The following is a 25452-nucleotide window of genomic DNA, read 5'->3' on the forward strand; positions in this document are numbered from 1 at the left end:
CGTGGATGTAATCTCATAACCTGCGTGAATTATGTCTCAAACGTGCATGTATAAAATATAGTTATGTCATTATGTTATCGTTCCATCAGCCTATTGCACTCATTATAAGAAAGGCGCGAGCCCGTCTCTGATTGTGACTCTGCAGAAGCAGACAGACGCTCGCTACAGAGAAGTCGTTGCCACGGCAACCAAAAGGATGATGCAAACGGAGGCTGGACGATGACGGACTTCGCTCGACTTCATGACGGGAGGAATTAAGGTGGACCGAACCATCGCAACCCAAAAAAACCTTTACACACCTACAGCTGTTTATCTATTCCCAAATAATAGTTCCCGGTTACTGTTTTTATATAATACACGCCTCAGCATTTGGTAACATTAGCTTGCTAATCGCAATAGCCTACACCGCGTCTAAAGGCGTACTTAAATATTTACCGGAAACCTTGTTATGAAGTCTAATAAAGCTTGTTACATTCATTGTAGTGAATAGTTTATGAAGTAACGTAAACTGTTAGCATATTATGTCCCATGTTGTATTGTAACAACGATATAAAAATCGCCTTTAAATTGGCTAAATCTCAACTACAGTGTCAAGAATGTGAATATGTTTTGCTCCTCACATTACAGATGGTGAATCTCTGCCTCACTGTGTGGAACAGATTGGAGACACTAATTCTTCTCAGGAACACACGTCACAGTTCGTGCCCTGTTTGATTCATGAAAAAAATACTATAACCCTTTATATATATATATTGCTCTACGTATCCAATTAGAACATTTATACCTGAATAATTGTATAGGGAGCAGGCAGCTATGTTCGCCCCAGCAGTTTGCTTTCGTCAGCTGTATGTTCAGCCATCCTTAAGGCACCACCATGGGCTTGGGGGGGCAAAGAGAGTGAGAGAGAGAGGGATGGAGGGACGAAGGAGGGGGAATAGCTGCAGGCATTACTGAATTACAGAATCCACAGAGAGACACACACACACACAGTTACAGAGAGAGATAGAAGCGATCTCAAAACAGCATCACTCTCTGCTAGACGGAACGACAGTGAACGGAATAGAGAAGAGAACAGAATAGCGTGATCGCACAAGCATTAGACAGAAAGACAAATATGAGGTTGATTAGACAGCAGTGAAATTACCTGAGGGCAAAATAAAAGAGGGGATAGACGGAGAGAGGAAAAGAAGAGTGTGGCTTTTAATCTTCTTGGCATGCGAGTGTATTCCTGGCTGTTTAGCACTGAGTGTGGTGGTCGCCCTGTGTGTGAGTGTGTGCTGCAGAGTTTGTCGGTGGTGTTGGGACGCTTTGGACTGGAATGTATCTGAGTTAACCGCTGGGGGCTTTCAGGAAGACACCATGCTGGGTAAGGATTACATGCTCGCCATCATCATCGTCAACTATGACGGTAGGTACATAGATGCATCTGCACTTTCCTCTGCTCTTTGTTCTTCTTTGTCACTCTATAGTTAGTGCAGGCTGGAGGTGTCGGAGTGAGCGGAAGAGTTTCCTATCCTCTACAGGATTGAAATCAGTCATTGTCTGTTGTTCTCATGCTCCACTGGTCACTCATGGACTTTTGCCTACAGGTGCTGTGTCATACTAGACCCACCCGACTATTTAAAGACCCTGTTTTTGAGGTGTTTAGTGATTTGTCTTATTAATTACAAGGAGATTTGCATCAACTGATATTTACAATCGAGAACCACACGGTCCAAAAGAAGTAGCCTGTTGATAATGTTGAAAAATCCATAGAGGACCGAGAGTACATGCGTTTGTGAACAATGTCACCTGTGTGGTTCTGTTGGGATTATGCATCTGTTGCAGGATTAGATTATGGAAACACAGCAGCATAATTTGCCCGCACAACATCAGATAGACCAGTAAACTCCTCCTCTTTGTGAGTTCATGTGGTAGAGCTAGATATTTTTACAATTTGGGTTGGAATTAGTTTATAATTATTTTTTCAAAGAACTCCCAACAAAGAAAACATAATGTTTATTAATTATTTTTGCAACAGCCTGAGATGTAGTATCAAAGCTGATACATTCAGCACTGAAACTCTTACAATTAAAATGATCTTTAGGATCTTACTAAAAGTTGATACAAAAAATATTCAAATGAAACTTTCCAGAAGATGGAGGCTTAGTGGCTTTTTTTTTTGCTTTCATAAAATAATTTTAATATGCCCTGCGATTGTTGTTGACCACAAAACCATCACATTATCTCAATGTATAATTCTCATATTCTGTTCATAGAAAAAAATATATAAAGTATGACATGCTAAAATCATGAATTCATTATTGCTAAATCTATCTAAAATTATTATTAATGTATTGATATATGTAATTATTTGTATATAGAAATAAGTTAGATGTACGTCACGTTATAGGTTATGTTACACCATATAAACATTTAAAAAGAACTACAGAAAAATTTGTTTCCAAAAAATATTACTGGGCCTATAAAATTCACATTCTTCTTATATGTTAATATAAATCTTAACCTAAAATCTTGACGTTTATAATAAAGAGTGCAACTTGTGCATCAAGTACCCAGTATCTGTAGAAAGGCAGAAACTCACCTCACAGCGTCCTCTCCACGTCATCGCTCTTAAAATAACTTCTGTTAAACACACTGAGAGGAGGTGTGTGTGAGAATGTGTTTTTCTGTTGTTTGTGTACAAGAGACAGTGAAAGGCATTGATGCGAAGGCATTCAGACACAATGCTGAAAAGTGCCGAGTATATGCTGATGACAAGAGCTTCTGTAGATGTACAGGAATCAATTGCATTTGCGTCAATTTTTTTCTGGCTTAATCAGTTCTGTGAATGGATGTCTTCATAAGGATGCCTCAAATAAAATGCTGTGTCTTGCCTCTTGATTTATTGAAGGCCCAAGGATTAAGTTCCAGATGGACATTTAGATCCACCTCGAGTCTTAATCTTCCCAGTCTGACCTCACACGGACATAACGGAATTGGGATTATCTGACCACTGACATAACGCCATTGGGATTATTTTTTTTCCAGATGTAGCTACAATTATCTTTTTCTGCTTCTCTCTTTCTCTCTTTTATCCTGACAGAGTTTAAACCTGGAAATGTTAGAGCTTTGTCCTTTTCTTGGCTTTTTACAATGTTTAGCCGATTCCCCCAATGGTGCCTCTTGGTCATTTTATACTAGTTTATAATTGGTTGTCTTTTATTAAAGAGTTATTCCACCCCAAAATGGACATTTTATCATTAATCACTTACATCCCATGTTGTTATCGGGAACACACTTTTAAATATTTTAATATTTAAACACTGTCGAAAACCCAGAAAAGTATGAAGGACGTTGTCAAAAATAGTCCATCTCCCATCAGTGGTTCGATCTGAATTTTATGAAGTGAAAAGAATATTTTTTGTACACAAAGGAAAAAAAATGATGCAGATAACACAGAAAAGCAAGGCTGTTTTCATCCAGCAGATACTTTCCAAAATGGCGCTACGCTGACACAGGAGACACAGGGGAGACGCATTGTAGTCAGTATTTTTATTTTGTCTGCATATATTGTCGTTGCTTCATAACATACATATTGAACCACTGATGGCAGATGGACTATTTTTGATGACGACTTTCTAACTTTTCTGAGCCTCGACACTGTACATTACTTCAATTGGACAGTCTCCTGGTTTTCTTCCAAAATATTTAAAATTGTGTTCCGAAGATGAACAAAGCTTGGTTTGAAACAGCATGCTGGTAAGTGAGTAATGACAAAATAGTTTTTGTAGTGGAGTAACACTTTTTAAAGAACTCTTTATTTAGCAATACAATTGCTTTACACTGTGTTTATTCACTCTAAATGTGTAGTTCTTAGATGCAGATTTCACAACGGGTTACAGATGGTCAGAGATTCATGATGACCAAAAAGAGCTGTTGGGTTTGAAAGTGATATCTGTGACAGTTAAATCAGATATATACCTGCAAGTACTGCGATGTAAAACAAACCTATATGGCTTCAGGGGTTTGTCGCATGTCTTTTGAAGCAGATCAATGGGTTTTTGTAATAAAAATATTTCTAGTTCTAAAATTATAACGTAAGTAAGTAACTCATGTTATTTTCTGTGAGAATGGAGAGTTTCGGCTTCTTGGCTGACTTCTGACTCAACATACTCAAGTTATATGCGATTTATGGAGCTTCAAAATAATGTTCTTTAACCACAAGCATAGCCAAGATTGGAAGAGCCAAGATACATTTTTTTAAAAACTCAGACTGTGTTCGTCTGAAAGAAGAAAGTCATATACACCTAGAATGGCTTCAGTGTGAGCAAAAAATGAAAAAAAGTGTCGTCTTTAAGCCTGTAGTCGAGAATGTTTATTATAACCCAGGGATAAGATTGACTCTAACCAAGGTTTAAGAGTAGTCTAAATGCATACTCTTTAATTTTATTTATAATGTGCATTTACCTCATACTTCCCCTTTACTTTAAAAGACTGGACTAGAGGGTGAAAAATCTATTGATTGCAATCAGTGCAGTAATGGTGCCTTTTGTTACAGTTGTTTCAGTGGCTCATGGGAGTCAGGAGTGGTGAGTTCTGATTGGCTACTTGAATGCTCTCTCGTAAATGACACAATACAGGCAATTGTTTTTAGACTCCACTTGCAATGGTTCCTGAGGCAACCAAGTGCATCAGGAGCAATGAGGGATTGTCAATGGAGATTTCCCACACTTCTTTCATGTGCTTGCTGTAACTCTCAAGAGTGACTGGGTGTTGAGCAATGTGTCCCATTTTATTCTTCAAGTAGATTTCCAGATTTTTATTGTTTCACTAGATTTCAGCAATTAGCGGTAGTTGAGGTTGCGAACTTCAGTATCGCCTAAACAGGTTTAATGCAGCTTCTTAAATAGAGGTTAAATAGAGAAGACTTTATTGTTTATATAGAGAATGTAAGACAATATTTTTCTAAGTAGCGACCTAACAATGCCTTTGAAATCATCCAAAACATCTGGATAACGGCAAAACAACCTGCTGAAGCAATTCAGAACACTTCAGCACAAAATGGGTTATTTAGAATGTACAGTATTGACCTAAAAATCCAAGCAGAACTTTGCAGGGAAAGTATACTAATTTACTAAACATTAAATCCTGAGATGCAGAATGCCGAATAATGAGCACATGACAAACTTTGTCTACATTGTAAGACTTACAGTGATGGTTTCTCCCACCAAATTGGACACATGCACAAACAAATGCAGTCCCTATATAACAGTTGCTATAGGGACTGATCAGACAGTAGAGGTTTTCTCAGGAGATCATCAATAATTCACAAACATCCTCTTCTCAACCCCTCCACCCCCCTGCTGTTTTCAGCATTCAATCTGTTGTTATCGCTTCATCCTCATGACATAGCCTTGGAGTTGTTAGTGGGTGCATGATGGGAACTGCGGCACCACCTACGTGCGTAAAGCTGTGATACCACAATTACAGGAAGTGAGGTTATCTCACTGTAGCTGCGCTCTTATGAGTTTATATCCCCCATTTCTTTCTTAAAACCACACACCTACATTTGAGATTCATCCATTTATAGTAAATTATATGATGAATTGTGCAATATTGTGTGTGCAGATTATGCCGTAGCTAGCGTGGGCCTCATTTGAAGCATATCAGTGACAGAATAACAGATGTTTTGTATGCAACCCTTTTATTCTTATATTATTCATCAAGATTTATCTACTGGCCCCTGAGCCTGAGAAACAAGCAATAAACCAATGAGGTATCTGCGTTTGAGCATGCAACCACACATTATTAAACTGCCTTCAGCTCCAAACACAGACACTCTGCACACATAATTTCAGGTGCACCCTGAATTGGGACCAGAATTAGACTGAAAATAGCTTTTCTTTTTCCTTCAGCCTTTTTTTTTTGCCTGTGTTTCATTTCAGCCAGCTGATAGCACAGCTAGCCAGCCCGAAACACTAAAAATGTCATGGCAACACAGTGCGATTATTATGGCCTGTCAAGAGCGGAGGCGAGGGGCGTCTTGTGAGAAAGAAGTCAGTTCGATATGGACATGATTGATGATCTCTGGAGAAGGCCAGAGACACACAAACACTAACAAAGACACTTACACCCATACTCCTTTGCTATGACAGACATAAGTGGAATAAAGTAAAGACAATAATACAGTTAAGGTTATTATTCTTAGAGATTTATCAGGGAAAACTGTTGGGATTGGTTATTGTGAGCTCAGGATTGGGGTAAAGCAGAGTTATATGTCCATAAGAGGCTACGTGTTACAGTGATTTTCAATATATAAGACTAATATGCTAATATACTAATAATATGATGTATATAGTTTAATACAATTTATGACTTTGAACACAGCTTATCCAATCAAACTGGAAAACTGTGTGTGTGTATATATATATATATATATATATATATATATATATATATATATATATATATATATATATATACTTTATGTAATACTTTTCTGGCAGTCATGTCTACTAAAGATCTTTTGAAGAATATTATTAGTAAGCCTTAAGACTGACAAGTTTAACTGGACTGAAGCACGTTTAAGGTGTTGTCGCGGTTAAAATAGTATTTTTGTTTTTTTAAGATTATTATTGCTTTAAAAGGTCTCAAGCTCTCACATCTTTTGAAAGCAAAGCAGAGTAATACCATCTCCTATCCACTCAGCACTCTGTCAGTCCTGTGTATACCTCACTACACACTCATAGAAGCTAGCTATACACTATAGCTTCACAAGTTTGAAGTCAGCATTTTTATTTTTCAGCATTAATGGATTCTCCACTGCAAAAGAAAAAAATGGGAAAAAATCAACAAACATTTCAACAAACAGTGCCTTAGTAAATTTCTTAGTATCAGTAACTAAAAAACAGTAACCCTTTATATTAGGTGGCCTTAACTACTTTTTACTTACATTAGAAAATAGGACAAGTTTAACAGTATGGCTATGCTTAAGGGTGGGTTAAGGTGTTAGGGATGGGTCAAGCATATTATTCTAAATGTACTTACAGAAATGCATTGCACATGTAATTGCATATAGGGTTTTTTTTGCATGTACATAATAAGTGCATTGTACCAAATGATTAAATTAAATGTAAGTACACAGTAGTTAAGGCCACCTAATATAAAAACAATTTATGGATAAAATGTTTTAATATTTATTTATATTTGTATGTACAGTATAACCAGAATGTCATATACAGTAAATGATGGGGGCCCTTTGTCAGAGAAAGTATTTTAAAATAAAGTTTAGTTATAAATTGAAATGTAGAGGAATCTTTAAAGTATGTGTGTGTTCACTCATACATTAATGTGTGCACATAAAACAGTTCTGACCAGTGTATAGAAAATACAATAGTTTACTCTGCAAATTAACAATTAAAATATTTTTTTATGGCAGCACATGAAAATTCATGTGGAAATGACATTTGTAAAATGTCACAATGAAACTCTCTGTCTCTGTCTTTCTGTGTCTCGCTGTGTCACTGAATGTCAGCGGCAACTCTTATACTCGTGCCCAAGCAATCTCGTGTCACTACTGACCCAGTTTTATACTGCACACACACACACACACACACATGTTCAGAGCGTTGTTTTTTCCCCAAACATCCCCTCCAGCCTTCTGCACTGTGTTATTTGTGAAAACGGACAGGGCTCTCCAGATGCATTGTGTTAAATGATTCTCTCAGGCTAGGGATAAATTCAGGCAAATATAATTCAGCAGACACAGCTGCTCTTTCCTGCTCGCTGTTCTGCCAGTAGCCCTATGCCCATGTCTGAAGCACTTAATCATCAGGAGACATGACAGGATGACTTTTATATGCAATAAAAGCTGCTAAAACCTTGTAATTTTAACAGGAAAAAAACTGACAATTGGTTGTAGGCAATCTTACCATATAAAGTTAAAACAACGTAAATGTTTAAAATGACATTAAATAAATTTGACTGTAGAGCACTATAAAACGTGTTTTTGGAAGAAAAAAAGATAAATATACAATATACTAATAATTAACTATATTATGTGCAGTTTAAATCCCAGAGGTCACTGTGTGGCTTTTCTTCATTATTTTTATGTGTTACCCTGATGGTGGTTTGTCTTTGTGTGTATGCCACTTGGCCACAGTTTATGGACTGCATAACTCTGAACTCTCATTCATCATGAACCGTATGGTTATAACCTCTAATATCATTTCTAAAATTACTGGTCACCGCAACTAATAATGGATCTCAAAATCATAGTAACATCTCAAAAGGCTTCAAATATGCAAACGATACTGGAAAACCAAAGTATTTGCAGGATTTTTCAGAAGAATAGCAGGATGTTTAACTGTTAAATATAAAAAAGGGTCTCATAAACAACTATCACGAAACAAAAATCATCTAGAAAACAATGCACAGTGTTTAGAATCAAGCAACAGGGTCTTTTTTTTATAAACTGCCTATTATTTTGTTTTCTGGAGTACATCTTTTATGAAAAATATCTTATGCAGGCCAGTACTAAATAAAAAATAAAACATATTTAGTATGATCCCTCTTATTTGGTAAAATAATTAACATTTTAACAGAGTAAAGATAATGGAAATGAACATTAGTCCAGCCCTTTTTTTAATAAGTGAGAGCTGCTTTTAGTTTTGACCTCATTTTAGGCTGTGTGTCATGTGGGCAGATTAGGGCCTGGTCTGTCTCTCATGAGTAGATCTGAGCCCGGTGACCTCACCTCGGGGTGTGTATGCCTCGCTGAATCTCAGTCTGTGTGTGAAGGCAGCTGGCTCCGTGTTACTTGGTGGGAATTGTAATATGGCACATTTACAAGAATCTGTGTGTGCTGCCCCCAAGTTAGCATGCATGTGAAATGCTAATAACATATTATTAGGATGCAGATTAATCCAGACATCCAATCTCTGTGCAGATAACATCTGGAATGATCAGAGTCTGGAGCTGGACTCAGATCTGCCTCCAGGATGGCGCACTATACGTGACAGCACTGGCACCTATTACTGGCATGTGCCCACGGGCACAACACAGTGGCAGCACCCCTCCTACAGCGCAGAGGAGGAACAAAACACCATTAACGGCATCACTGCCAGCCAGATCAAGGTGAGATACACTGATCTATGTGTGTGTGTGTGTGTGTGTGTGTGTGTGTGTGTGTGTTTTTGACAGTTGTCACATCCCTATATTCTTGGGGGGGGGTTTTCAGACTGCAGCAGATGGCAGGCGGGAATCAAGAGGCAGACTGACTGAAAACCCTCTGCCCTCTCTGAGTGAAAGGTGAGGGAATCACACCTGTGCTGATGACTGTACATCTGAGGACAAGCTCCAGATATATCTCTGAAACTAAACTTTAAAACTTGTAAAGCAAAGTGTTTGAAGCGTGATGTGATTTAACCAAGTTAGAATTGTTCTTCAATCAACATTCTTGTTGGAATAAAATCTTGTTTGTTTAGGATCATGGGCTTGTAAACAGCTATTTTTTTAAGCTCTGTTCACTCCAAGGAATATAACTATAAAGATAACAATATTAGCTTCCGCACCAGCCAATAATATCATCTGTTTCCCAATGCATGCGCATCTGCTGCTTTAAATTTTTGTGCTCGTTATAGCAGGATGGATTCCGATTGGCTGTCATTGTTTGTGTTGAAAGTGATTCCAACGATATAGTTTATCTGTGACTTTATCGTTATCGTTGTGAACTTTTTAATACAGATTTTTAGAATTATCTGCATAGTTATCTGCATAGTTAATTTTCAAGGTTCAATAGATCAGAATGTTGTAAAGCATTACACTGAAAAATTAGTGTAACTCCATAAAAGCATTGGTGGGAGTGAAATGTTCTGCTGATAATGTAAAAATTAAAAAACACAGATGCTGCCAGATCATTTCCATAATGATTAACACAGCACAGATTAATTAGTCAGTTATTAGTTAGTTTTCAAAAAACACAGGAGGGTGATTTACTCACATCCAAACAAAACGTGCCTCATACGACTTTGGGGTGAATAAATGTCATCTCTAGTAAATCTATGCGTTTTTGGGTGAAGTAACTAATAAAGGTTTTTTTTTAGGTTTTTGTCATAATTTAAACTTGGTATGTCATACTTTCAATTTTCAAAATCACAATTACGCCTTATTATGTCAAAATAATAACTATTAAGTCCTAATTTAGATATACTAAATCTCCTGCTTCTAAGATTTTTCTTGTGAGAAAAAGACCCCAGTATTTAACCACATTATGTCAACAGTCTCATTCATGTCCATTTTTATGTCTCCTATAAGGAAATTGAGGAGAAACATCTGAGGTGAAGCTGACAAAGTAGAAAAATAGAAGTATGAAAAAGAAACCTCTAAGCTATGAAGTTTTCTTCTACTCAGTTACACATTTCAGCGGTCAGTTTTAAACCACATCATCTTATGTTTAACAAATCAGAACTGAGTCATTATTAGGAACATGTCTTCAAAGGTCTATAGTACTGAATAGTTTTGTTCAAATGTGTCAACAGCCACAAATAATTTGGTAAAAATGTGTCTGCCGCTAATTTGTTGCAATTGTTTTAATGTGCTGGGTGTAGTAACAAATTACCCATGCACTGTCAGTTTGCATCCTTGATGTAAATTAAACTCTGGCACAGCTTAGCAGCCAGCCACACATACACAAGCTAAGCCAAATTTTCCTTCTGGAGCTGGAAATCCTCTAATGAAGCCAGAAGACATTTAAATGAACAAACACATTCTTATACCTGAAGGTGATGTTACACACCTGGAGTTCTGTGAACAGTCTCCACTGGCTGCTGGTGGAAATGACGAAAGCTTCCCTGATTTAGACAGCCAGTCAGGTGTGGCCTGCACAACTGTAAGATGGAGAGTAAAACAGGCCGTTTTGCCTTTGGCTAACCTCCAAAAACTCAGATATCAGGCCACGAGGCCCCAATTGCACTAATGCTGGAACAAAAGCGAGCATTAACCTGGGGAATTGAGAACGTTGAGAAGAGTTTTTCTTCACTCTGTGGTGCTAAACGTGGTCTTTGCCAGTGAAGGACAAAATACCTACATTCATTTGAAAGGCTAGAACGTGCCCTTATTAAGTGCCAGTTTTGTCATTGACCTTTCTACTGAATTTGTTGAGCTGAGATTGACTGCTGCTAAGTTGTTTGGGAACTGTTGACAGCTACAGGGAATGCAATTACCTCCACTTATTTTGTCAGCACCTCGAGGCAGCACAACACAACACAGGGCAACATTAGATTCTGGCACATTAAGTTTCTGTCCTCAGTATATGTCATAGTGCACTGTGTGTTTACTTGAGCAGAATAAAGAATTAATATTCTAATATTCAGTTGAATTACTTATTCAGCTTTTTTTGAGTTTAATGTATTATTTAGCTTTAATGTATGATTATTTATTTATTTACTCGTTACTATTTTTCTCATTAAAAAAGCACTTTTAGAATAAATCAACAATATCAATAACTGTACTGAGATACTAACATTTAAAATAATCTATTGAATGTAACTATCAGTTTAATTTTATTATTCCATTTACAGACAAAAACAGGCTTTAGCGCTTTTCATTTTATAGCTCTGTACTATATAATTTTCCTCTCCAAGACCGCTATTTATTATAGGGAGGAAGTATGTGCAAAATGCTGTGGCTTGTTCATAAGAATCTATGCACAAAGCTGAGAGTGATAATTATAGGAGCTGTTACTTGTTTACAGGCCAAACTACCCCAGCGGTCTGAATAGCCTTTTCTAGAGCATAAATGAAAGGGCTTTCAATAGAACACCAAACGGAAAAATAACCAAGTGTTCAGCATCTCAGGACTTAATTTGTATTCCTGTTTATTTTTTTTCTGCTCAAATGAGCCCAGTATTTAATTATGAGTCATTATCATAATGATGTGCTCTCTTGCTCTGCTTCAGGCCCTCCTGGCAGGAAGAGTATTTCTGTGCCAACATGGATCCCGACTCCAAGGTAGAATCTAGCTGTGTGCTGCCCTAATACTGTTCAACATGTAAAATGTATTACTGTTTTCTCTGCTATTAGTCACTGTGCCCCACAAATATCACACAGAAAAGAAACGCAGAGCACATCATGAGGTAAACACTCGGGGGTGAAAGGTCAGAGTTGGAAAGGAGCATTAATCAGGACATGTTTAGTAACGCAGTAGTATGCATATGTGTGTGTGTGTGTGTGTTGGTGGAGTGTATATAAAAGGTGGGGGTGGAGGGCTACGACCTCTAAATGTACAAGAGCTGCAATTTTAAGACACAGCTTTATTGAGTCTGTGTAAAATGATCCTAGTAGGCTGGGTCATAGATATATGCTTATAAAACATTTCGACTTCCATCAGTCATCAGGCTAGTAAACGTTAGCTTGCTAGTTTGATTCCTAAGTGAGCCGTGAACAATTATCAGCGTGTCTCTTAGAAAGACATTTAAGCCCAGGATGCTACCAGGGTCTTGCTGCTGTAATATGTGCACTGTGAATCGCATTTAATAAAACCGTCTGCTAAATGACTACTTGCTTGCTAAGAAATATTTAGGTAGGACAACATGAAACATGTAAATGGATGTTGTCCAGAATGTTAACATGATTTGCCGACCAAATGTATGCAGCGCCACCCTTCTAAGAGTTTGGTATAGAAACTTCTTTCCAATTCAGATTAACAAACAGCTTTATTTCTTATAGTTGTGCAACCATATTTCCAAATTTTAGCAGTGACTTTAAATATCACAACATGAGTTAATTTCTTGTAATTGTAAGTTTATTTCTAGTAGTATCTCTTGTAATTGTGTATTTCTTGTAGTAGTGACTTTGTCTCATAATTGTACATTATTTCTTGTAATTGCAAGTTTTATTAATGTAACTGTATAACAAAATGTCATAATTTATATTTTACAGCTGTGTCTGTAAATATTACAGTATGAATGTTTCCTGTAATTTCGATTTTGTCTTTGACTATATTTCACAAATGGGACTTATGGTTCACAGCTGTAATGTGTATTTCTTGTAATTGCTAATTGATTTATTATAACTATGACTTTATGTCGCAATGTGACTTTATTTCTTACATTTACAATTTTATCTTTGACACTGTCACATTTAAATCTCACAAAACACCTTATAGCTTACTTTTTTTTTTTTACTGTAGATTTAGATTTAGAGTGGAAATTCTTTTCATTCAAATTATCAGCAAGTGTCACCTTATTTTTGCCTTATATTTTATAAGTGCTGTTAGGAAAAACTCTGTATTTGTATTTCAGTGTTTTGCTGTGCGCTCGCTGGGCTGGGTTGAGATCCCTGAGGAGGAACTGACCCCTGGCAAAAGTAGTCTGGCGGTGAACAACTGCATCCAGCAGCTCTCTCACAGCAAAGCAGAGGGCCGGGACGCAGTGGGCGCCTGGGGAGAGGTGAGAACAGCCTGGGGCTCCTACACGTGACTTAGAATAGATTAAATGTGTTAGCTGGGAACCACCAGTGTCCTTGGAGGCCCACTGGATTAATTCAGACATGCGTAATAGCAGTACTAATGTGCTAGCTCTGTAACAGCACAGGAAATTGTTTCTAGTAAATTTCATGCTGTTACCTATTGTAAGGTCTCATAAGGTTTATGCGCTGTTTCACAATCCAGTTTGAATTATATAAAATTAGCAGAGTTAGTTTAACTCTTACAGAAGGTTATGTTAACAATTCAAAGCGTTTGTGTGTGTGTGTTTGTTCAGGGTCAGGATATGATGATGGTCCTCAAGAAGGACACTCTCAGTCTAATGGACCCTGTGGACCGCAGCCTCATCCATTGTCAGCCCATAATCAACATCCGTGTATGGGGGGTGGGCTGCAACAATGGCAGGTAGGCTGACCTTTGTTCTATTTCTGGGTCTAAAATTCCTCAGTTTCATAGATTGCATCTGGATTTCCAGAGGCTCTGTTCACTACTGTCTAACAAATATTTTATAAGCCTGGAAAATGACAAATGGCCAATAAACCCCTTGAATTCAGTGATATTTCCTCATTCAGTGACGGGCAGGTTTTTTATTTTATTTTATTTTAATTTTTTTAACAGCTACAGTGAAGCTCAGTATAGATATTTTGAATTTAGTTGTGTCTTTTCCTATAAAACAATCATATAATGAAGGGGAATATTTGCAAACCAAGCTATAATATGACATGTTTTGCTTCAAATGTGTTTTGTTTTTCATTTGTGTGTTGTTAAAAGCTGTAACTGGCTTAGAGAGTAGAGTAGCTCCGCTTTGTGAAAAAGAAGTGTACTTACTGAAATTGTATTGAATGTGCACTTGTAGTGTACTTCAAATCCAGAAAGTGTACTTGCAGATATAATAATAATGAAATAAACAGCCACTTAAAAGGATAGTCTACACAAAAATGTCATCTTATTTCATCTTATATCTAAATATCTAAACTATGTGTACACATTGTAATCAGTGGGAAACTATTTACCAGCATTCTTCAAAATATCTTCTTTTGTTTTCAGCATGAAGGAAAGACATGAGAGTACATTACAGATGACAGAATTAACACTTTTGAGTGTACTATTTCTTTAACAAGTACTCTTTTTAAACGTATGCTAAATGCACTTTCTTTTTCACAAGTCTCGAGCTTGCGAAAACGTTTCTCGCGTTTTTGCCTTATTTTAACTATTATTAACCTTTTTTTCCTTTTTCTTTTTAAACCGCCACTCGTGAAAACAGAGACAGGTAATAACTGCACTTTTTCCTTTTTTCAACTAGATCTAGAAAACATGTCTCGTGCTGTCTGGGTTCCATTGTGGTCTGAGTATAGTAGCGCTCCTTAGCCATGTTTTCTTTCGCTCCTTTACCGTCATGCTTCATCTAAGGTTGTGTCATTTGTAATAAATGCAAAAAAAATGGAATTGTTTTTTTCATTGACTGACGTATCAGTGAATCATACTAAAAAGTACTAAATGCAAAACATCTAATTAAATGTAATGTTTTTTTCACTGACTGAAGAAAAAATATTATTAAATGCAATGGGTTTTTTTTATTGATGATGGGTTTTTTAGTCGATGATACTGAAGTACTAAATGCAAAAAATATCTTAAAATACAACAGTTTTTGACTCTAGCATTGCTTTGCTCTGCATGTCTCCAGAAATTCCTTCCTCTTTGTTCAAACAAACAATAAATACAGATAATTCTTTAAGAATTGACCAAAACAAGCCTAATTTGAGGGATTTATTTAAATTGTTTGGACACTGGAGGAGAGGGTTTAACAGTTTGTAATGGGACCATAAGTAGAGCATGTCGGCATGTGCCAATGAAAGATAGTCTTTGATAGTTGAGAGGCTTTAACCTTATTTATATTGTGACAATGTGTTCAGCTCTAAATCCAAAAATAGACCCTTTCAGTCTAAATGGCTCCTGCTAAGTGTGAGTATGGAAACCTGGACTCTATCATTACTGAGATCTGCATGGGCTGGTACAATAACTCTGTATTCACACAACGAAGGTTTCCATCTCTCTCTTTACTGCCCAGAATTCATTTGTTATTCCATTTGACTTGCATGTTCTCTCTTAAAAATTGAGAGTAAACGAGTGCTGGATTTCAAGAGCATTGGTATGCTGTGTGAGCTTACTCTGTATGAAGCACCACTGCTCTATATTTCTGCAATGTAATATTCATGATTGAAATATTCTCTTTGATGGAGGCAGCATGCAGCATTAGCTGAAGAATCGGTATGCCTGCATCACTGCGTTGCATTTTGGAAAATTATACTGCCCAGAAATGCAGATCGATTTGTATTTATAGAACATTGACATTGATACTGGTGAGTACAGTCAGCTAAAAGAGACCTTCTAAGGTTAACGTGAGGAGATTTAGTGAATAACAAGATAGGTTAAGAAATAAAAGATGGTTAAGCGTCACTTTGTAAATATCCAGCTGGCCAATGTCATTTCCAGCTTGCAGTGGTTTTTGTCCTATTTTATTTTAGTGTTTTACAGTCCTATTCTTAGAAGGGCTGGTCACTTCTGTGGCCTTTCAGCATGCTTAAGGCAAAGTCAAAGTCAAAAAACATCTTGGAGCCACATTTTAGTTTAAGTGTCAAAATAAGAATTTGATTCTATTATACAGAATGTGATATATATATATATATATATATATATATATATATATATATATATATATATATATATATATATATATATATATATATATATTTTTTTATTTTATTTTTAATATATATATATATATATATATATATATATATATATATATATATATATATATATATATATATATAGTTATACCAAAGATTATGTATTAAAATAAAAATGAATTGTTAAAAGCTTTTTCTTCCTTAACCATTATGCATTTACAATTTTTATGTGATTTTTATGTGTGTGTGTGTAGGTTCAGTGGTTCTACCAAGCCATTAGAATAAAAACTGGGTGAATAATTGACTCTGATGAGTATTTATTCAGTCTCCTGGTCCTCTGTAGGGACTTTGCCTTTGTGGCCAGTGATAAAGACACCTGCATGCTCAAGTGCCATGTGTTTCGCTGCAACGCTCCAGCCAAGACCATTGCATCTGCCCTGCATGAGATGTGCTCCAAGGTAAGATCACACAATCCTTTTAAAGCTCATAATTAACATAATTTCATAATTAAAAACGGACAGATTTCAAAGTCAGTGGATTACAGCGTTTATTGTGATTGGTCTGTTTCCACAGATGATGGCAGAGAAGGCAGCACTGCAGCCCTCTATGGCCCGTTCTCTCACCATGGAGAGTATCTCCCCAGAGGACTTGCCTCGCCAGGGTATATGACCTTTGCAGTCTTTTTGAGCAATTGGCATCTGTTAAACCCAAATGGTTGGTTGACTCGACTGTTGTTTTCTTTCATGAGACTATGTGTTTGAATGCTTTCCAGTTGACTTCCTGGAAGCAGTGAGGCAAAGGGTGCAGAAGTTTGAGGTGGAGTACATTGGAAACCTGCCTGTATCCAGAGCAATGGGTGAGTAGGTTTTGGGTCATTCAGATACCTAATAAACACATTTTACACTGCATATTTGCTGAGTGATATTTGAGTGCTGAGTGCCCTCAAGTTTAAATTAAAATGCAAAATTTTAAAGCATTTGTGAGGTGCCAAATATGAGTACAACAGATTGTGAATCTAATATGAACATTTTTAGATGTTAAGAATTCCCCACTGAAGACTGGTGGTTTTAGCTGGCTATTAAAGATAATGTACAGAGACCTGAAAACACTAGCTTAAATGTTTGAGAAAGTCATGGCCTTCAATATGATTCTGGTAGTGATGTATCATATAGGCTTGCCATAATGTGTTTTTGTGTATGTGCTAACAGGAATGGAAGTGTTGAACAGAGCTATTGAGAGCATCATGCACTCCAGAGACAGAGATGAGTGGGAGCCGATAGTCATTCATGTGTCAGATACAGTTCTGTCCTTATGGAGAGGAGAGGTGAGAATATCTGACTTTTATCTACAAACTGGCTTTTTAGTGTACTCCAAATGAGTGCTAACAGACTATACTTGGTATGGAATACTAGAGTACTGCATACTGCGTAGGCGTTATTTTGTATATGTATTTTTACCCTTATATATTCTTTTTGGACATGTTGTTTTCCTATATCGATGTTTATAGCATGCAAAAGCATTTAAGCAACAACGCATTTCAAACAGTAGTCCGCTACATTCCTTTTCATGTTTAATTTGGCAAGTACTGTATATCTTTCTATCCTTTACTTCTTCTGTCCCATTTGCTTTATTTCAGGATGGAGATGACCCATTTTGGGAATGCCAAGTACGTTACTTGACTTTCCTAGGTGTGGGTCATGACACACACACTTTTGCGGTCATAGTGGATGCAGGAACTCAGCGCTTTGAATGCCATGTGTTCTGGTGTGAGCCAGATGCTGGGATCATCTCTGAGGCAGTTCAGGCCGCATGCATGGTGAGGCAATTCTTTTCGTTTAATTGACTTTCACCCTACAAATATCACACACACACTATTTATAGTTTCAAAGCACCAATGTATAATTTTGTTCAAAATCTTCAAGTACGGTATTTCTGTTGTAAATGTCTGGTGCCCCCTTCAGGTCCAATACCAAAAGTGTTTGGTTGCACAAACTCCCCCCGTGAGGTCCAAAATGTGGAGGGCAGGCTCCAAAGTCAAACGAGCCAACTCCATGGATAGCTCTAGCTTCCCGCCTCGACACCAAGGACACACACCTTCCAAAATGGCTTCTCCCAGCGTGAAGAAGGGCATGCTGGCATTTTTTGAGACGTTCCGAAATAAACATTCTGCAGTACCCACACCCTAACAACAGCAGCTCAGGAAGGAGGATGGGGCCTGATGGGCTTTGAGGAGGGGGATATGATGATGGAGAAATGAAAGGAATGAATAAACCTGAAGTCTAAAAAGCTTAGAAATATGAGTCTAGTAGAAAAATCCAACTCAATTTCCCCAGTATGACCTCACAAAAAAAAAACCTACAAAAAAAACCTACAAAAAAACAGCAACCCACCTTGCCCTTAATAAGAGCGTTTTTGAGGACTGACATATCTGAATGTAGGTGTGCAGAACAGTGTTTAAATTACATTGAGGTGCTGTGCTCTCACATTCCAAAACTGACAGAACTCCAAATGCTCTGAAATCTAAACGCTGTTATATAACAGTCCTCAAATGTGATTGGTAAAAGGCTCTGTTTGTTCCAGACAGACTGTCAGTCTATATATTAGCAGTGGGGATTTTTCTTCGATTTTTTTCTTCTGCAGGTTACAATACACAGTTATGGCAGGTGGTGACAAGTGATGAGTCTTTATGAATCTAGTACACTTATGCTGACCGCGTTACAGTCCAGCTCATGGACACTCTGTGTGATGTAGTTTTTTCTTCAGAACTGTCTGCTGATGTTTGAGAACAATATTAAGGTGCTACCCAGTGACTGGGTCTGTACAGACTTGTGCACCACATGGGCAAGTGATTTGAGCACTTGAAACATGTCCTAAAAATGTCCGAACATATCCTTTGTGATCATTTGAAAGGCTTGCACACTCATCTGAGATGGAGCAGAGCATGGAAAATGTATACATGGGCTTTTACCTTTTACTTTTCAAGCTCTTAAATGTCTTGCACATGTGCTATTGTTGGTGCATAACTGAACATCAGCGGACTGTGTAAAAAAGGGATAGTTCACCCAAAAATTAAAACTGTGTAATTAATTACTCAACCTCATGTCGTTCTAAACCTGTAAAAACACAAATAATAATGATAATAATGATATTAATTCAATTAGATTAGATTAGAAGCATCACATGCATGTGTTGTTCCGCTGCAGACGGGATGAGGGCAATAATTGTTAAATAAAGCCGTTATTTTTGTTTTCTTTGCACACAAAAAGTATTTCTCCTAGCTTTGGAAAATCTCATAGCTTGGAAAAATTATAGTTGTAACCCTGATGTCACATGGACTATTTTACCAATGTTCTTGCTACGTTTCTGGACCTGGGAACACTGCAGTTGTGTTGCTGTCTATAGGGGGTCTGGGAGCTCTTGGATTAAATCAAATATGTTAATTTGTGTTCAGAGGATGAACAAAGGCCTTACTAGTTTGAACAACATGATAGTGAGTAATTAATCACAGTATTTTGGGCTGAGCTAACCCTTTAATGTCAAGGGTTTAATGTAATGCTGGCTCTCCGTGAACTGGAGCAGAACGTGGAAAGGTATACTTTTGTCTTAAGTCGTTGTATCATTGACTGAACTGTGTTGCTTAGAGTCACAACGGTTGATTCAACCGACTTTTAACTTTGGCTAAGCAATTATAACCTCAGAATCAGAAATTACTCATATCGGCATCTAAAATTTCTACGACCAACAGTACGTTGTGCAATAAGATGTATATCACCGCTGAATTGAAATGTGTGAAATATTTTGATTACAAGTATCGATGTACAGTGACCTAATTCTTGTATGACTAGTAGAGGGTAGAGATTTTCTGTTTAGGTCACATTCGTGTTCCGAAGGTAAATTTAGCTTCAAACCTATTAGGAGTATCCGTACATATTAACAGTAAACGGTTTGTGGAAAAGGATGCTGTTTGCTGTTCTAATACACCTTTAAAATCAACTGAAGCTCAGAATAGTCTCCATCTTGAGCAAACAGAGCAATTTTCACACACAACAAACAGACCTCAATAACATAGTGCTATCAGTGCAAGAGTCGTGCTTTAGATAGACCCTGCTTGTATCACTATCATTGTTTCTATTGTGAGCTCAGAAATGCAGATGAGGAGATATCAGTGACCCCAAATAGAGACGTTGCTCGTTATAATCCTTCCGGTTTGTGGAGTCCTCAGTTTAGTGCCACAGTTGCATGATTTTGCACATGCTTGGAAATTTGAGGCTTCGCTTGGGTACTTGAGAAAGCAGAGTGTGTGGGAGCTTTGAAAACTAGCAAAGTATGTACTTGGATCATTCAGAAAGATATTTTAAAAACACAGTAAAGTTGCAGTCACATCTGGGCAATTTCTTACAAGCAAAATCCAGTCACCCCAATAAGAATCTAAAAAAACTCAGTTTCATGTAAGCGTTCAAGTTTTCAAATTCTTCTTGTAGATTAATTGGATTTATTTGTAGAAAGCTGCTTGGTTTGAGAATGACTTTTGTGTCATCTTTATGAGCCTGATCTTATGAAAATGTGTGTAAATAGTACGCCAAATAAAAACAAAAACTCGTGGTACTAATATGTAAAAATGAACTGTGGCGTATATGACACGCATGTGTTTGGCATGCATCTAATAATCAATTTTTATCATACGCATCTACCCCAACACCAGCTTATATACGCAAAGTCAAATTTTGCTTATCAATACCACTGGTTTTCTTTTTAATTTGCCGTTCTATTGCGAGATGGGGTAGGCTTTATTTATTGCTACACTTTTGAAAATATACTTTTTGCCTGCGAAATTTTACTTACGTGACTACACCTTAAAACTTACAAAACGTGTGATTTACTCCCAAAGGCAGCCAGTGCAGATCTTGATGACGAAGCACCCGCAGCAAAAATTCTCATTCATTTGAATGTAATAAGCTCTTTCAAAGCACTCAACTTCGGTGCATGTTGATCTGAGATGCCCACAGGCACTTAAGCACCCACACGAATGCCACTGAAGGACGTTATGTGATGCTATATCTAATATATGCAACTGCTCCTTCCCTTCCCTTACTTACTTACAAAAAAAAAAAACATTTATTGTATCACAAATAAACTCAGGTCTCCTTGATGCTAGAACAAAGGGGGAAGTATAGAAGCGGACGACTCTTCAGCATGTAAGATCATTGACAAGAAGCCTTTAGAAGAAAGTTTGACTGATAGTCTTAGTTAATGGTCATGTAGCACCTTGTGTTTCTTAATTTTCTCCTATTTATACTCTCTGTAAAGAAATCTTTCTCTATATATTTGCAGTATTTCAGCACAAACTAGGATGTCATGTAAATGGTTTTGTATTATTCTTTGTGTTTGTTATTATTGTTGGTATTAATCCGAATGACATGCCGACCCCGAATCCACCATTTGGTGGAGTGTGTTGGGACATTAAACTGCTTGAATCTCAGACTCTGTTGTCATTCATTTCGATGTGTCCGCTGTCTTATACAATTCCTCCTTTTGTTGAGGGGGAAGGCAGAATCCTCATTCACTGAGATGGACTCCTCTTGTTTTGTGTCTCATAGAAATAATGTAATAACTGTAGGCTGGTGAAAGTGTAAAGGCCTTTTGGTTTCCCTCTTCTTTGATGTTAAGGGATTGATATCAGTGTGCGGATGCAAATGAACGAGTCCCAGATAATCGGCACGTCTTTGAATGTTTTCTCTTTTTAAGAGATGCATAGTTCTCTGCTTCGCTCTGCTCAAACCCTGTAACAATCTTTGAGAATGTATCACAAAAAATACATAACTGAAAAGGCATTTAAAAAGCTGTTTTTCAACATGCAGCATTAAATGGCACATTTAAGAGGACTCGTTATGAATTGACTTATTCGTTGCTTGCCTTTTTTGAAACGTAAATCGTTCTCTTCCATCTCTGAACTATGCGCACTGCAAAATGTTGATATGCAAATGCTGAAACATCTTTAGATTCGTTTTAATTATTATGTAGCTAAAAACAAACAGAGCAAATGAATAATACCTTGCTTTGAGATGAATGTGCCTCCAGTAGAAAGAACAAAGAAGCGATGACTCCAAGCCACAGTGCTATAGAAATACTGATACTGATGAGAGGATCTTTGCCTGAACGAATGTTCTTAATTGTTGTATTTTTTTCAATGACACAATAGTTCACTGAACAATTAAACAATTAATTTTTGAACCAGTTGACCAGAAAAATTTATGAAATGCTTTTTTCTCACTCTGAATCTAGCAAGACCTCAAACACCTGTTTCCTGAGTTGACTTCTCACACATCAAACTTTTTATTTGTCGTTTTATTTGTCTTGAGTGAGCCTGTGTCTGGCATTCAACTTTTTAGACCAAACGATCATTAAAAAGCAACGGCCTATTCGAACAGAAATAAGCATTTTTCAAAATAGAAAAAACGTTCTAATCATGTAACTTGGGAAATGTTTAGTGTAGCCTAATTACGTTGAATGATTTAAATGATATCTGTTCACACATAGGCTTAGCGAGTAAAAAAGTTGCTAAATATGGCTGAATTATAAATACGAGCTCTTTTTTTAGCTGTTTTTGTCGAGCTGAGCCAAATAATCTGGCTCCCTAAAAAGGAAATCCCATCACCAACACATACAGCGCTATTTGTTTTATAGGTTCTAGTACTTCAAGAGAAATGCTTCAGATGATTAATTCAGGAATGATTGCCATCGTTGATTCAATCGATAGAAACAGGTTACCCTAATGGTGACTTAATTTAAGTACTCGCGGGCTATACAGTTCTCGAAACGCTCACGGTCACAGCTGTCTCTTTTCTGTTTTTCTTTGTGCGTATCATTTGATGTCGACAATGTATTATGCACGCAATGATTATTATCATTCCAGGACATAAGATAAAAAAAATCCGATTTTGAGGGGGCACCCGGATTTGAACCGGGGACCTCTTGATCTGCAGTCAAATGCTCTACCACTGAGCTATACCCCCTTCCACAACACTACGTCGCGCAAATACCTACTCAAAATTACTCAAGGATCAGAGCGATGAATATGGACAATTTTCGTTAGTATTTTTTAACTAAACCTCCCCGTAAAAGGTATTTGTCGTCATTATTGATCAAATCACAATATTCTTAACAAAAAACATACACCGAAAACATTTCATACGTCGTGATCACATGATAGCTGTATTTCCGACATTAAACGGAAGTAATTTTATGCTGATCGTAAAGACGAACCTCGCTTGAAGATGGTAGGGTCGAGCTCCAGTTTATTATCTAGTGCTTTCTTCTCTTTCTGTTGTAATTATAAGGTGGTGTTGTGTGTTAACTATCCGCTCCTCACAGAGTGTGAAGCGTGCATTTAGCGTTAATAAAGTACTCTTTTGTGCTGTGCCGGTAATTAGCTAGCTAACGTAGCATAGCACAACAACTCGTTTTTATTTATATTTGAGGATAAAAAAAAATAGTTCGTTTGCACTTTGAGGTCTCCATATATTATTATTTGCCGTGACAGAAATCTGTACATATCAGAATTTGTTTTGTTGCTAAGTTGTACGCTTCTGAATGAATTGTGATGCGTCATGGCCTTACTTTCAGTTTGTAGTCTTGCCTAAAAAGAGTAAACGTTAATGTTACGGGATTAACCTTTCATTAACACTGTTTCAGGCTCATCTGCCGTGTACATTTTTTTGTTTACGCCAGCTTCCTTTTGTATATATTTCTGAAATACTATGTGTTTTCTGCAGAATACTCGTGGCCTGCGTTCTCAGCTGAAGGACAGTGTTCCTGTGACAGGTCTGTGTCCACAGGCTGGTCCTTATGGGGTTCAGGACTCTCTACGTAGAGGGTATGTTCTGGTCATATAAACCTGTAAATGATAGTTTCTTTTTTATTTATTTTAAATCCTTAATTTACCTGCAATTTTAGGTTTTCAAGTGTAAAGAATGAGCTGCTACCAAGCCATCCATTGGAGCTTTCCGAGAAAAATGTGAGTAGAATCTATGATTTGGTTTTTTTTTATTTATTTGCTTTGCATGTTTTACATGTACAAACCTAAAAGAGTACAAAGCAATACAACAACCCCAACAAAACCCAAATGCAAAATAAAGAGAAAACAACTGCAAGTCTTGGGCATGTAACATAAGCAAAGCATAATCCTAAATTCTAATTCAGGTTAAAATGAAATTGTTACAGTGAAAATCATAGTATTACACTTTTGAGTTCAGTTTTGAGGAAGTCCATACCATTTAAAATTTGCTGTTAGATTTGGGCTAATCCTGCAAAATAGATTTAAATGTATAAATATGTGATGCACAGAATATTATTTGTAGTAAATGATGATGCTCATGCTAAAATATGTGGTGATAAACATATAATACATTTAAAATATGCAAACATGAACAATTCACATTTTTATTTATCACATTACCTGAACAAGTGTGTATTGAAACCAACAACACTGTACATAATAATATACGAGTATTATTGTCAAGCTTTTAGGTAGAACACACTAAAATTCTTTGAAAGTTTATGACCAGCTTGGGTAACAGCTTTTTTTTTTTTACTGTTTTTATACTTACTGTATTAATAAAGTTGTTGCATCATTACAAGCAGCAACCCTCATCCTATAATAACGCTGTTATTTCATTATTCCATACTTATTTAACTACAATGTAACAAAGACACCCTATAATATAGTGCTTGTATTATGTTTAATCAGTTTCAGCTCAACCAGGACAAGATGAATTTCAACACACTAAGGAACATCCAGGGTCTGCATGCACCCCTCAAACTACAGATGGAGTACAGAGCGGCTAGACAGGTATTGTAAGAGTGTCATAAACACCCAATATGCATTACAGAAAACTGCTGTATTTAAACTTTGCACTTGCTTTCTTTTAGATTCAGCGTTTGCCCTTCCTGCCAAGCTCAAATCTGGCCCTGGATACTCTCAGAGGTTCTGACGACACCATTGGCTTTGAGGACATCCTTAATGGTGTGTAACATTCATCATACATTAGTTTTCAGGTCCTATTTAGTTCCTTGCTCAATTTTGTGTTAGGCATTTTTTTTTAATTATATTTTGTTTCTCACAGATCCTGTCCAAAGTGAGATGATGGGCGATCCTCACATCATGACTGAATACAGGCTTGGCATCCTGTGAGGATGGCGTTTCTGCACTATTTTCACCCCAAGCCCGTAGATTGTGTTATATACATTGTTTGACCCCGGTTTCTAATAAAATGTAATAAAATAAATTTGAATTTAGAAA

The 25452-nt window shown here is 37.0% G+C and overlaps 2 protein-coding genes and 1 non-coding gene across 5 annotated transcripts; 2 read left to right on the forward strand and 1 right to left on the reverse strand.

The window, feature by feature from the left end:
* The first annotated feature begins 218 nt into the window (after window positions 1–218).
* apbb3 (amyloid beta (A4) precursor protein-binding, family B, member 3) lies at window positions 219–21633 on the forward strand. 3 transcript variants are annotated; one of them, XM_043220686.1, is made up of 14 exons: window positions 221–259; window positions 628–1408; window positions 8930–9117; window positions 9221–9291; window positions 11939–11990; window positions 13283–13429; window positions 13742–13869; window positions 14729–14734; window positions 16498–16612; window positions 16728–16815; window positions 16927–17010; window positions 17363–17478; window positions 17791–17970; window positions 18116–21633. In XM_043220686.1, the coding sequence occupies exons 2-14, from the start codon at window positions 1360–1362 to the stop codon at window positions 18338–18340; spliced, it is 1449 nt and encodes a 482-aa protein (XP_043076621.1). In that variant the 5' UTR covers window positions 221–259; window positions 628–1359; the 3' UTR covers window positions 18341–21633. The 3 variants fall into 3 exon arrangements, with proteins under 3 accessions (XP_043076622.1, XP_043076621.1, XP_043076623.1); XM_043220687.1 differs by lacking the exon at window positions 14729–14734 and having other exon boundaries at window positions 219–259; XM_043220688.1 differs by lacking the exons at window positions 9221–9291; window positions 11939–11990.
* Window positions 21634–23095: 1462 nt separating this feature from the next.
* trnac-gca lies at window positions 23096–23167 on the reverse strand. Its single transcript has one exon. It is a non-coding gene; the product is annotated as a tRNA-Cys (tRNA).
* Window positions 23168–23280: 113 nt separating this feature from the next.
* Window positions 23281–25438, forward strand: LOC122326731 (proteasome maturation protein). The gene is made up of 6 exons (XM_043221849.1): window positions 23281–23431; window positions 23927–24027; window positions 24108–24168; window positions 24901–25002; window positions 25083–25176; window positions 25277–25438. Exons 1-6 carry the CDS (start codon window positions 23429–23431, stop codon window positions 25342–25344), a joined length of 429 nt encoding a protein of 142 aa, XP_043077784.1. The 5' UTR covers window positions 23281–23428; the 3' UTR covers window positions 25345–25438.
* The last annotated feature ends 14 nt before the right edge of the window (window positions 25439–25452 follow it).

This window comes from Puntigrus tetrazona, chromosome 21, assembly GCF_018831695.1.
Source record: "Puntigrus tetrazona isolate hp1 chromosome 21, ASM1883169v1, whole genome shotgun sequence".
Taxonomy (NCBI): Eukaryota; Metazoa; Chordata; class Actinopteri; order Cypriniformes; family Cyprinidae; genus Puntigrus; species Puntigrus tetrazona.